Source organism: Colletes gigas, unplaced genomic scaffold (genome assembly GCF_013123115.1).
Source record: "Colletes gigas isolate AHSC1104 unplaced genomic scaffold, ASM1312311v1 Colletes_gigas_Sc00016, whole genome shotgun sequence".
Lineage (NCBI taxonomy): Eukaryota > Metazoa > Arthropoda > Insecta > Hymenoptera > Colletidae > Colletes > Colletes gigas.
This window is the reverse complement of record NW_025106645.1, coordinates 3,085,378-3,099,434: the sequence shown is the minus strand read 5'-3', so window position 1 is coordinate 3,099,434 and position 14,057 is coordinate 3,085,378. Positions and strand designations below refer to the sequence as shown.

The window sequence follows — 14,057 nt, the reverse complement described above, 5'->3', positions numbered from 1 at the left end:
CGGTTCAGGCACCGGGGGGGAACTAGACCTCTGGTATTAGCTATATTGCCTTCTTATCGCGAAGACAAGCGAAATCCCCGAAGGAGAGGGCGCGGGATGCAGCTGCGCGAATCCGACAGCAGTCCTTTGAGGGAATTTTATGAAACCCCACCCGTTTACAAAGTTCACGAATTTCGTACGATTCTGCTGTAAAGAATTTTGAATGTTGTTTAATCGCGTTTCTTTCGCCGAAGTAACGTTAGATAAATTTCGCGACGATTCCTAGAAAGGACAGACACCGATACACTGCGCTTGCGCGGAGGAACATCTGGAAGCCGTCGAGGTCCTGATAGGACTAGGAGCGAACCTGGACGCTCTGGACAACGAAGGAAACACCCCTCTTCACGTGGCCACCAGAACGAGGCACACGGCCATAGCTCAATTATTATTAAAGGCTGGGGCAAACACCGAGCTGACCGATCAAGTAATTCATACCTTTCCTTACTCGAAAGTTAATGGGAGCTTCTCATGCAACAGCTGTATAAACACATGACTTTTGCACAATTTTTGTCTAGAAAACTATTAATGATGTAGGCTTACCCTTTTTAAGATACACGAAGATATTCATAAAGTACAAAAAATAATTTTCCTTCTTTGGTTTTTTTTATTGTGGGCTATATTTATTAAATGGGCTGTGACTTCGTTATTTTTTCGAATTCGACTTAAAAAGATTTTGGAAAGAATTTTTTTCTCAAAAGTGCGTAGAATTTCGGGGTTATGTATATTCACAAAAAATGATAGTAATTGACCCCCACAATAGAAAATAATTTTTCTAGAACGATTTGAAATTTTTTAAGTACGTCGAAAAATTTCACTATATATTCGAATTTTTTTCTCGAAAGTGGGTAGTATTTCGGGGATAGGCCTATTTACCAAAAATTATTGTAATTGGCCCACGTAACCGAGAATAATTTTTCTGGAACGATTTGAACTTTTTTAATTTTGTCGAAAAATTTCACACGTTCTTCAATTTTTCTGTAGAAAGTGAGTAGGATTTCGAGGGCATGTCTAATGATCGAAAATGATTGTAATTGACCCCTGCAACTGAAAATAATTTTTCCAGAACGATTTGACATTTTTTGTTTTCGTCGAAAAATTTAGGCACTGTCAATTTTTCTTAAAAATTCGTTTTTTATTTTTAGTAATTATGTCTGACACCCTATGGAAAAATTGTCTAATACTTTTTTGTAGGTACAAATGAGCTCTACTTTAGAAAACAGTTTCATTAAAATATATTCACTATTGTAGGAGTTATGGCTTTGTGAATATTGGACCATTTTTATGGGGTTTTTTTTTTCATTTTACGTGGTTAAGAAGCAACTTACCAAATATTTTTGGAATTTCTACATATTCTACGCCAAAACACGCGTTGTTTGCCTTTTGAAACATTAAAATCGTCCAATCCGCTCAGGAGTTATGATATTTTAAACATACGCATTAAATTTCAGGGGAATGAATCAATGTATGGTCAGACATATTATATTTTCGGTAAGGAATTTTTTTCTCGAAAACGCGTAGGAATTCGGGGGTACGTGTACTCAACAAAAATGATTCTAATTGACCCCTACAACTGAAAATAATTTTTTTAGAACGATTTGATATTTTTTTTTTCCGAAAATTTTACTACCCATTCTAATTTTTTTCTCGGAAGTGGGTAGGATTTCAGAGGTATGTCTATTCACCAAAAATGATTGTAATTGATCCCTGTAACATCAAATAATTTTTATTAGAACAATTTGGAATTTTTTAATTTCGTCGAAAAATTCCACTACCTATTCGAATTTTTTTCTCGAAAGTGGGTAGTATTTCGGAGGTATGTCTATTCACTAAAAATTATTGTAATTGATCCCTGCAACCGTAAAGAATTTTTTTAGAACGATTTGAAATTTTTTAATTTCGTCGAAAAATTTCAGTACTTACTACCTGTCGACTTTTCTTAAAAATTCGTTTTTGATTTTTAAGAAACACAACCATGGATAATGTAATAATCCAATTTATCAATAAGAAATAAAATATATAAAATTCCTACGCTTTATTCATCAACTTTATTTTAGTAGTCGCTTTAGTTTCTACGTCACCGGTGGATGCACGCGTCTGCGATTTCATTGTTTGTGTGAAATATAATCCATAACAGGTACACATGTTACATCCGTAAGGGATGCCAGATAATCGAAACTCTACTGTACTTTTAATTTATGAAAAAAGAAATTAATTTTCTGGTTACATGAGAAGCCCCCCTTAAATGACTCTCGAAACGTTAAATCATTAGACAACAAGTAGCTAAAATGGTCCGAATTGTACATGTTAGATGGGTTTTACCCCCCTTCACGTCGCCGCCAGTCAGGGGTGCAAAGGGATATTAAATTCGATGATTCAACACGGTGCAGCGCTGAATAAGCAGTGCAAGGTACGCGTTCGATCGCGACGTATGGTAGTCGGAATCGAATAACTATCAATCTTCGCGAATCGGTTTTCAGTACGGTAACACGCCTCTGCACTTGGCCTGTCAAAACAACGAAGTAGAAACAGTCGAGATATTGATTAATAAAGGCGTCGATCTGAACTGCTTGAATTCGGTGAGTATAGCAATCACGGGATCGATTCGTTCGTTCGATTCTAACGCGATGTCGTGCGACGTGTTGCAGAGGCTGCAATCGCCGATTCACATCGCCGCCGAGATGGGCCACACAGACATCTGTGAGCTGTTGCTTGCAGCAGGTGCGAATATCGAGCAAAGAGAACAGGTGAACACTGATCGTACACCTTCTCTTTCCTTTCGACCCGCTTCTTTCAACGAATCCCCGAAAACCTTTCGCAATATTCAAAAACCCATCGTCGAACACGTACATAATAGTGTTTAAGTCTCGTAATGGTGTCTTCAGTTTCGAAGCTCCACGAGGCAGTGAGATTAATTTAAATGTTACTAAATATCAATTAATAAAGTCATCGCGATTTTTCAGTAAACAGTTATATTTCTGAAGCTTCGAACAACGAATAGAATCGAAGTAACTTTGTTCGATTCTTTCTTTGGATAACTTCTTTACTGGATTAACGATCGACTCTGAGCGCAACCAACGCATTTTTTCACCAATAGAGAGACCAAACAAAGGTGTCGCGGAACAGTGTCTAAACTCGATCGAACGCGATCGTAGTAGGCGTCTCTTTGTACCGAATATGTTAACCACGGTTTAACACAGGCGCGACGAGCCGACACTGTCGACAAAGCTTCGAGCAATGTTTGCACAAGGAGGCGTACGCGATTCGAACGAGATCGGCCGACGTCGAAATTTGTCGATTCAACGTAACCGTCGACACGACTGACGTCGCAACTCGCTAACAAAGTTAAAAGCAGAGTTGTTTGGATGTTTGCAGAGCGGCAGAACGCCATTGTACATCGCGGCGAGGGGCAGTTTCACGGCCATCGTCGATATGATTATTAAAACTGCCAGACTGGATTACCCAGCCCCGGTAAGCGATTAAAAGTTAAAAGTTAGCAAGCTAGAGACACCCTTTGCAACGATCCCTGTTCCTCAAGAGTAAAAGAAAATATTTATTCTTTACGTTAGAGTCACGAAGTCTGAAGATTCTTGTGGTGTTCCTCCAAACGAAATAAAACAATCTGAAATACGGAAATCCTTGTTCGAACGTTGATCCGGATAAAGATTTATTCGGATCCGCGCGTGTAAGAGGAGTTTATTTACTTTTCAGGAAGCTTCGACATCCGAGAAGGAAATCCGAGATCTGACGCCGGCTAGAAGAAGATGGCGGGAGGGATCGAGGGGCGAAAGTATCTCCAGCAATAATTGCGGACTTCCGGAACACGTTCGATCGGTTCTGTGGAAGCTGGCGTACAAACACCTGGGGCCCGAGGATTGGAAAAAACTGGCGCTCCATTGGGCTTTTACGCACGAGCAAATTCGAGCGATCGAACATCAATACACTGGTAAACTAACGATTAAAATAGCATTAGTGAGACAAAGGTACGTATAATACGTACAAAGAAATATTTCGATGTTTGTTGCAATAGCGCAAAAGAATTTGGCCTGTAATCTTTAACGAAAGAATAGATCTGACAATAGGTCGACTCAATGGTGAAAAATACCTTTTGAAACATTTTGTGCCTCGATGTTCCCTCCGTAAACCGAGGGCGGCTTTATGAAAAGGACGATAAAGCTCCTATTGTAGGTCCTTCGAGCTACAAGGAGCACGGCTTCCGGATGCTGATGATCTGGGCGTCGGGACTGAGTCCTGACATTCCTTTAGCGAAGGAACTGTGCGACGCTTTGTCTGCGGTGGATAAAAAGGCCGCTGCGGGTAAGTAATTTTTGGCCAAGCACGCTAGTTCCTCGCTATAGTCCGTCTGATAGGAACCGCGAATTGTAACGAAGATATCATTCTGGAAATTACCAAATCATCGTAAGCCAAAGTAAGATTTATTGGAGAAGTCTCAACGGTTAATAACTACGTATTAAAAAATATAAAAATACTATTTTTGGTGTTTATGCTACTAGGAATCGGATAGAGGCGCGAATTATAACGAGAGACTACTGTAATATTGGTTGCATTCAATACGATGGGGATATTCTACTTTAAACTTGCAATTATGTTTCCACAACAGTTTTCGTCGAGTCAAGAAATGAAATATCAAATTTTCTTTTCTTCCTAATTTGTTTAACCGTTTGAGTCCCAGAGGATACTGAAAAAACACTGTCGTACTCTAAATAAGTACGAGAAGACCCAAGCAGCGCAATAGCGCTTCGTTTATTTTATGTTTTGCACATCTGTATTATTACATATGCGTACTGTGAGTTTATAAATATTTCAAGTTTTGTTCAATAAAAATTATTCAGAAGATAACAATGAAATACAAAATATTTTGTTTTGTAATGTATTATTGCAATATTATTATAGTATTGTACCTATTGTGAAATGGTTTATTTACTTTAAAAGAAGGAGTTGTGTGATGTACTTGCGTGAGTAAATCTGAGCGCGCGACTTCGACAGTCAGTTGTCCACAACGATCGAAATGTGACAGCACGATCGCGCTGCTTGGGACTCAAACGGTTAATAAAAATTCGTAAAACCACAATGATTGTTGTGATACTCAATAAATCGTAAAAATTATCCTGGAAAGACACCGTCTAAAGTAGAATACCCCTGAAATATCAAGACAGGAAGTGTCTTTAGAAAAATGGTTACAGAATCTGTTCGCAAGCATTTGGATCAAGAAAAGGAAGGCAAAACGAAGTCGAACAAACAGCGTTGTCACAAATGCTCCATCGCTTAAACGCGTTGATTCAACACTTAAAAACAAGTGAGAATCCGCAAGAGAAACTTGAAAGATCGTTACAGTGGAAAGATTCGAGTTCTGGCGACATTCGCGTCGTGACACATTGGTATCTGTATAGTTGTCGATCTTACGTTTTTTACAGTACGATGTCTCAATACGAAGTCGCGGTTTCATAGTGAAATTATTGCGTATAGATACCGGAGAGAATCAACGAAACGTGTTACACAAGTCAACGAAAGCTTTCGATGTCTCGCGAAATTCGATTTAAAGATTTTCGAGTTCGAAGGACGAACGAAAAATCACGCGAACGTGCACATTTTACAGTCAGCGTTTTAGCGTGAATTAGAAAGAAAAAAAAACTGTTTGTACATATTTTGGAAAAGTGCTGTCTCGACTTGACCCGCTTTGAAGTATTTCTTTCCAGTATAGCTTTCGTTTCATCCTGGTGTCGCTCGATTCAGCAAACGTTCGCGACAAAACAAACCGTCCTGTTTCTTTTTTTTTGCCAAAAATCGTGCTCTTCGAAGATCTCGAGATTCTGTTCCGCAATAGTTACGCGAAATCGAAATAAAATATATAACATACGTACCTTGAACTATGCGTGGTCGATGCGGAGTTCTGCAGGGCTTTCGATGTGATAAAAGAAAGAAGTAGTTTTAGTAGGTATTAAAAGAAAAGAATATGTCTCAAAGCTTAAAAAGTAAACGTACAATTCGAAAAAGACAATCTACATATCCAAATAAAGTGTACGATTCAATAAACGTGTAATTAAAACGTCTAGAAATTTTTGAACGTTCCCCTAATTAACTTTTACACGATCCTCCGTTGCCCCTCGAATCCTGTAAAATTTCCGTAAAGTTTCGCGATAGAAAAAAGACAAGTTTCGTCCGTGATGTAATCCATTTATTCCATGTACACTCGCCTCTACTGTTTCTGGACAACACTTTGGATAGGGTTATCAAAAAGCTACGGACAAAGTTGAACAATCTTACCACTTTGATCCACGAGTAACGGGAACCCGTACGAAACGCGGTGACATCAAGGGATGAACAAGGGGGTTGAGGAACTGAGACGCAAAGACCAGGAGAAGAACCCTAAACGGCGTTTTCTATTAAAATGTGAATGTTTATTAATCGATACGGAATATTAATTTGCTTCTATGCTATAAAAGAATGCACTTCTTGCTGCTTCCACCCTCGCAAATATGTATGTATATTTATATATAACAAAATATTATGAACGGTATTATCATTAATCGTATCGTACTAATCAATAATAACGGTATGTCAGCGTCGATGATAGAAACGGGGCCCGGAGTGCCGTCAACGGCAGATCCATCATCGTAATCGTGAATTGTACAAACCGTACGGTAAACAGGGAACGATTTATCGCGCCGAACTCCTAATCCTTAACAATACAATTAAACGCTATCGACAATTAATCAGCTACCGTCGTCGTCGTTCGTCGTTACAACGATCATCACTGTTGCGCGCATCGGTCGATTTACGACTTCGTAAACCGATTCGAACATCGCGATATATTTTATTTTTTCCGTTGCACTCGAACGTCTGAAAAAGTAGCCGTGTCTCCATGTTTCATCGCGAACAAGTACGTGCGCCGACAACCGGGAGCGCAGTTGCATCGTTCGTTTACTGAGAAACACTGACACACAAATCCAGGGAAGATAATCGCACGTGCAAGCCAAGTTCCCGCGCTCGCGACGGGCTGCGCGGAACTCGCTCGAAACGGCTCCACTCTGCGCGCTTCGCGCACGGGGAACACTACAATCCAATTCAGCGGCAAATTTCAATTAAAATAATTGTAAAATATTCGGTACGACTGACGATCAAAATAAACAGTCGTTTACTACCACAGTCGATCGAACGAATTTGTTATTCGTCGGTGACGTCGAGTCGACAAACTTGAGAACGCTATAGATTTCGTTCGAAATTCGAGAGAATAAGAATCATCAACCAAGTTGTTCTAACTTCGCTACTTCTTCGAAGTTCGAAATAAATCAACGCGTTGATTTCGACTCGACGTTACTAAGGGATAACCATTGGTAGCATCGACGATGATCTCAAGCAACTAATGCGAGTATTTTAATCGTCGATCGCCGTGAACGATTTCGGTGACCAAATCTGCCGACTAAACTCTTGATATCTGATCGAAACTGGAGAAAACGAGGAGAGCTATACTCGGTTCGAACCGATCTGAGATCGAGAACTCTGGAAGATCAGAACGGTTCTGAGTTATTACGTAGCGTTTCAGATTATCCGCGCACCTACACTTGTACCCTATCTTGTACGATCTACATACTTTCGATTTAACCATTGAAGACGGTTACAAGTCACTCGAAATACGTTCGAACTCGTTCCTTTCGAATTTTCGATTCGTTTCGGTTCGAAACACACTTTTGCTCGAGCGTGTTCCGACGCCGCGCGTTGTCGCGGAATCGTGGCTTTTTCTACGTCGCGGACTTTTTCTATCTTTTTTTATCATAGTGGTTTCCCGGATGAACGTACAGAACGTGGCGTAATTTGCGGTTCGAATACAATCTCGTACGCGTACAATGATCCGCCAGCGTGAGTACGAATACAAAACGTTCGTCGTTGTTTGCGCTCGCGTTGCGCGACATCGTCTCAAAAGTTCGTTCTAATTACACATGAGAATCCTCGTCGAACGACTTCTGGTGGCGAGAAAACGCGAGAAAACGTGTCACGACGGACGATAATTCGAAAGCCACCGGTGGTGAGTTTTGTGTCGGTGCCCATGCAACACGAACAATTGAATAACTTCACGCGTGTTCGATAAACATAACACCCGTAGAGAACTCTCGAAGCGAAAGAAGAAGATTTCGTGCGAAACTCGAAATAGCGATATACAATAACAGGTACATGACATTAAATACGGAGGTACAACGCAAGAAAATAAAAAAAAAATTAGAAGGAAAACAAAGAACAGGAAAGAGACAAAAAGATTGAATTAAGGACAAAGGACCGGCTGATTATTAAATAACTGAGAAATTCCTTAATTATCGCGGCCCGTTAAGCGGCGACCGCGGTTCTAAACGCGTTTTTTTTTTATCCTTTTTTTTTTACCTCAAGTCCACAAGCCTCGCGTCATCCAGTCAGAAAAATGAACAGGACGTCTAGGAATTAAACTTCCTACGGCAGAAATTGAAAAAAACAAAGGATTAGGTTTTTTCATTGTACTGAACTGCTTTTGTCGCCGGTCGCGACTAACTAAATTAAAGGAAAACTCAAAGTGGGGTAAAAATTGAGCGTCGCGAGCGTGAAAAACGGAGACCTCGCGTGCGATATACGACGTGCCCTCCGTTGTTATCATTGATCGAAGACGTTAGATCGAATAGTCTAAGGACCGTTGTATTCGATCGAAGAAGGGGTGGGGGGAGAAATGAAAATAAAAGAACAGGGTTTAAAAGAATCATAACCACGTTGTTTTTCGCAACGGAGCACTCAAACGGTCTGCGTATCACTGGTCCAAGACTCAATGGATCGTTATGTTATCGTAAAATCCTTACATCTAAACTTACAATACCCACGCTTTCCGTGTTTTGGACGAACGGTGTTTCACCGACTTCACGCTAAACTCTTTCTCAATTGTTTGTCCTCCGTAATGTTTAAGAATGATTCTCGAGCGTCGTCGTCGAGACGTCCCCCTTCTTTTCTGAATCTTCGTTTCGCGTAAGAACGAAAACTCACGATCGACGATAACTTTATCACCCGCGCGGAAAAAGAACTAAACTCAACAGGTCAGGTGTCAACACAGCCCCGTCTACTGAATCGTGGTCGATTCTATGGATAGAGTTCGCCTCGTCAGCGACACGTTAACGACGAATAATAAAATATGAAAAAACGCGTGAGTGACGCTACATTATCGAAGACGATCTTCCTGAAGACGAGTTCGAAGACTGGCGAACGCTGCTCGCGCAGAAAAATTGGTCCGGTGCTCGACGACTTGGTTCCTCGTCCACGTACAGGGCTCTGGGTCTCCGAAAATCCTCTTGGCGCGAAAGCTCTCCCGAATGTCAAATGTCCACGTTAGATTTCTATGCGTCTGTCGGTTTCGATCGTTCGCGCGCTCTGAGCTCGAACCATTCGCGACGACTCGATGGGACGTATCGACAGAAAAATATCGATTCCAAGGTCATGATTCGCGCGTACCACGCGAACGTGGGATCGAATGCAACACGTGTTTCAGCGCGTACGTATGCAAACGGCACGAGCGCGCTCGCGAAGAGGGGAAGAAGCGAAATAATCTCGCTCTAAACGCCGGGGGACTCGAGTCTTAATCCATTCTAGCGACGGTAAGGATGGTAATTGTTGGAGCTGGATGAGGATCCCGTGTAACCCCTTTGGGGTCCACCGCCACTGTAGCTGTCGTTGGTTCCTGGGGCAGCAGGAACGCTCTCTAGTCTCGAGGATCCGTATACGGTGCCTGTTAGAATCGCATAAAAGAACGTAGTACTGTATGCCAGGACGCGGCCTAAGGACGCAATCAGGGAGAGAGTGATATATCAGAGAGCAATGGCGCGTGCAATCGCAAACCAGCTTCTTAACGAACGTTACGATCATCCAAGAGGTCGACCACCAACCCTCGAACCGGATATTCCGTGACTATGAAACGCCTTTCACGGAATGTTCGCGATCGCTGAATGAGACGATTCGTTCGCGATCAATTCGTCGACCTCTTCCGATAACCGAATCGTTGGAGTTTCGCGCGCTCGACCGCTGGATCGACGATTGAAAGTATGGTGAATCGAAGGGCGACGCTGCGATGAAGGAGAGTTTCAGAAGGTTCTACGAGGATTAAAGGATCGGTCCGAACGCGAGGTTTAATTGGATTCGATCGAGGACAGCCACGCGCAAATGAGATCGTTTGTTTCGATTCCCCGGGATTATCTTACAAAGCTTCGAGAATACATGACTTGCCAAGGTGCGCGAAAATCCGAAAGTACCAGTCGATACGTATAACTAGAATGTAACGTGCAAGTAGAAAAAAAGCTTATATTACGTCCTTAATCGTAGTGCTTATAGATAAAACACCAGCGGCTTAAACGTATACAAAATATACATATATGTATATTATTATGTATATTATTATTATTGTTATAAAAATAAAACTAATATTTAAATAACGTCAATGTATCTCTTTCTCCGTCGCTCCTTTTACAATTTTCAGTACAAAATTTCTTCCTTAAATCACGGCCTTAATAATTATTATAAAAGTATCTAGTACTATGCACCGCGATTATCGATCTACTTCGGTGTTAACGGGGAAACTTATTGGTCGTGGTATCGCGGACGCGAATTTTTGGCACGCACGTAATGGGAATTTAAAAGCCCAAGCCAGGCGTCGAGTGATTCGAATTAACGTGTCACCGAGGCTACATCTGGAGAAAAATCACAGGATTGAACGATCTAACGAGAAAACGAAAGTTTCGTACCGCGCGTTCACTTTTAAATTTCACGATTCACTTACTGCATAAATAATTCTACGGACGCTCGATGTCATGATTCCCTCTTTATAATAAACCTACACGTATAAATAAACAAAAAAAAAAAAAAGACAATGAAAGAATAGCTTAGACGCTACACAAAGCTAACGTTTATATGTGTCGAATAATAAAATTTAATGTTATATAGATTAATGATGGATCCATACAACTAAATTGGCGGCCTTAATTAATCTTAATTTGTAAAAGGACGCTTGTTTACACGCCGTCACTTGCACGTAACTTAGTATAATCCTTAATCGATAATCATCTTACGACTATATAGTTGTCGGCTGAACAAACTCAAAAGAAGCCTCTATAAAATTAATTTTCGTCGTTAAATAAGATCGTAAAAATCGGACACGGTGAGTTTTTGAACATAGGGAAGCAAGAGGATGGCCGGTCACGAAAACGATCGGGGTTCATTTTCTTCGAATATTTTTCACCCTGAAACACAATCCCTGCTCTGTCTGTATCATCCTCCATCACAGCACCGCCAACCTCTCTCTTCTCTGATCTGGTAATTTATAGGAACCTAGAGTCTTGGTCTGTATCTTTGGTAGCTGGTTGGGTATTTCTTTAGCGCCTATAAGGATGGTAATTGGTATGCTGAGTCAAGGAAAACCGCTGGGGACCCGGGGCTGCGTCTCCGTTCGGAATGAAGGTCGGGCTTCCTGTTTCGGTATTTTTGAACTTTGGGATCGGGATCACGTCTGCGGGAAACAAAGGAGGGAATTAGGTGGCGCGCACTGACGCGAACACACGCCGTTCGCCAGCCGCGAATGTAACTGAAACAACGCGAATACAAAAGGGAGGAGAAAGGAAATTTCGATAGGCCCGCCGCCGCAGTGTTTCGCGATGGCGGGCATTCATTCCGACTAAAATTTCGGTCGCGCCCTTTTCAACTTTAAAACGCTGTTCGTGGCCTACCGCACGGGAATATTGCACTGAATGTAAACAGACACTAAAAGGGGGCAAACTGTCCAATTTTGAACGGTAGGTATTTCACGGTCTGTATCAACGGTATTGCCAATGTACGAAAATGAAAACACAACGGTGCACGGATATATGACCAACAACGATCCGGAACAACGATTTTTTTATTTACCATATTATTTTGTATTTTTAAATTTGTTGTCGTATATCCAAACACCACTGTATTCGGCTCCTGAAGTATCGATGAACGCCAAATCGCCTCGAACCTGAGTCCCTTTTCGAGTACAAATGTTCGCATTAGAACGGTAAGAATTGTTCACGATTACGCGAATATATTTATCTGCCTCAGTTTCGAGGGGACACGGCGAACGCTGGAACGCGCATAAAACACTGCACCAATGAGGAGGTAACGTCAACGATGCAATAAAGAATTCAAAAAAATATCGTTCGAAACCATCTCCATAGCTCCGTCACAGATAATAAAACAATTAGCGCCGCACGCGACGGTTCGTGTGCGGCTCACGAGTGGCAGCGTCACAAATAAAAGAAAATGTATATATAAAAAAAAAAAATAAATTAAAACAAGTCAAACGGAAACGAAGAGGAACCAGCGACTAGAATTAAAAACGAAACCTCTCCGGGTCTACGAAAACGTCCGAAAAACATCGGTTTAAAATCTAAAACCGAGCTGATTGCAAAACAGAAGCGACAAAAAGAAGATAGAAGGCTGTCTAAAATTATCGACCAGCAATTCGAGCGATCGGGGAAAGGATGTTAATATTATTAAAACTTGTTGAAATAACCCGAAAAATGGGAGTCTCTCATCGCGCGCACTCGCATGCTTGCTTTCATTCGCACGTCCGCTCATGCACTGTATGTCTTCTACGTGATCTTTTTTTTTTTTTTTTCTACGACATGAACAAACTTTACGGCCAAGTACCATACATTCGCCTTACGACGCTCGTTCCACGACCATCGAGAGCCAAATGATCGCTCGAAAGTAAAAAGGGTAAAACGACATCAACTGTGCAGTGTTTTAAGTCTCAAGGAGTTCATGGTAGAAGCTATAAAAAAGAATATATATATATATGACCATTTAAAAAGAAAACTAAACGGAGGGAGAAGAAAATTGTTTGGATTCGATTGACAAGAAATTTGTTTTCTTTTTCATTAATATCATTTTCTATTTAATCATCCTCATAATCTATTCCATTATGTACTTTACGAATAATGATCCACTCTTTTTTTCTATATTATCATTATATCATCATAATAATTATCAGCATATCACCTTATCATCATTATATCATTATATATATTTATATATATATATCATCATTTATAATCGTTAATATTAATATTATTAATATAATATCTTAAGTATCAATTAATTAATTAATCCACTAGAAACACCGTTAAGTATATTAATATATATTATATATATATTTATATATATTGTGTGTGTATGTGTGTGTATTTAATGAATAATAATAGTAGTAATAATGACAATAATTCATAATAATTAATTAATAATAATTAATAGTAATAGTAGTGGTAGTGGTAGTAGTAGTAGTAGTAGTAGTAGTAAGTAGTAAGTAGTAGTAGTAGTAGTAGTTGTAGTAGTAGTAGTAGTAGTGGTAGTAGTAGTAGTAGTAGTAGTAGTAGTAGTAGTAGTAGTAGTAGTAGTAGTAGTAGTAATATTATAGTAGTAGTAATAGCTGTAGCAGTAATAGTAATAGTACAGTAGCAATAATGGTAGTACTGTTTGTTTCACGTGTCGTTGGGAGTGAGGGGAGCGGGGTAGGAGTGAAGATTTTTAAATTGTAAAAAGGTGTAATTGAGCGAAAATAAAGCAGAAATTAGCGATTCAAGAATGAAAACTGCCCTCCCCAACTGAACCTTCCTAACCATTCCTTTCGTACTCTAGATTTCATTGTTTCCTAACGAACCCCCGTCTCTCTCATGTATTTGTTTTTTTTCCTGAACCCTTCCCTCGCTTACTCTGAAATCGCGAAAAATATTAATCGCCAAATTCGGAGGTTGCGGTTTCCTTTATCCCTTCAACGAGACACACGTTACTCCGTCGTTCGTCCGCTCCCTCTCTCATCGACCGCCACTACCCTGTCCACGTAACCTTACTGCCTACTCTATTTTACTTCCACCCTCTCTATCCTGACTCCACCCCAAAATTCTGCCACACAAACGGCGGAACTCTGCGTGCCCGTCTCTTTTTCCCCCAAGCAAATTACACACGTCTCGTGCGTTCTCTGGTTC

The 14,057-nt window shown here is 40.6% G+C and overlaps 2 protein-coding genes across 6 annotated transcripts in view; one reads left to right on the top strand and one right to left on the bottom strand.

Annotated features, from left to right (window-relative positions):
- The window catches only part of LOC122400214 (ankyrin repeat and death domain-containing protein 1A-like), a 37,428-nt gene extending 32,102 nt beyond the window's left edge, over positions 1-5,326 (top strand). Inside the window, exons 7-14 of the mRNA XM_043401556.1 lie at positions 266-463; positions 2,348-2,446; positions 2,517-2,615; positions 2,685-2,783; positions 3,412-3,507; positions 3,748-3,982; positions 4,186-4,353; positions 5,241-5,326. Coding sequence (XP_043257491.1) covers positions 266-463; positions 2,348-2,446; positions 2,517-2,615; positions 2,685-2,783; positions 3,412-3,507; positions 3,748-3,982; positions 4,186-4,353; positions 5,241-5,326 — 1,080 coding nt within the window. The remainder of the gene's footprint in view (positions 1-265; positions 464-2,347; positions 2,447-2,516; positions 2,616-2,684; positions 2,784-3,411; positions 3,508-3,747; positions 3,983-4,185; positions 4,354-5,240) is intronic.
- Positions 5,327-6,350: 1,024 nt separating this feature from the next.
- LOC122400219 (heterogeneous nuclear ribonucleoprotein 27C-like) overlaps positions 6,351-14,057 on the bottom strand; it is a 33,641-nt gene continuing 25,934 nt past the window's right edge. For 2 of the 5 annotated variants that reach the window (XM_043401562.1, XM_043401569.1), the window contains one exon: positions 8,505-9,790. In XM_043401562.1, the coding sequence (XP_043257497.1) occupies positions 9,651-9,790 (140 nt within the window). In that variant the 3' untranslated portion in view covers positions 8,505-9,650. The other 3 variants (XM_043401567.1, XM_043401564.1, XM_043401563.1) reach the window with 3 other exon arrangements.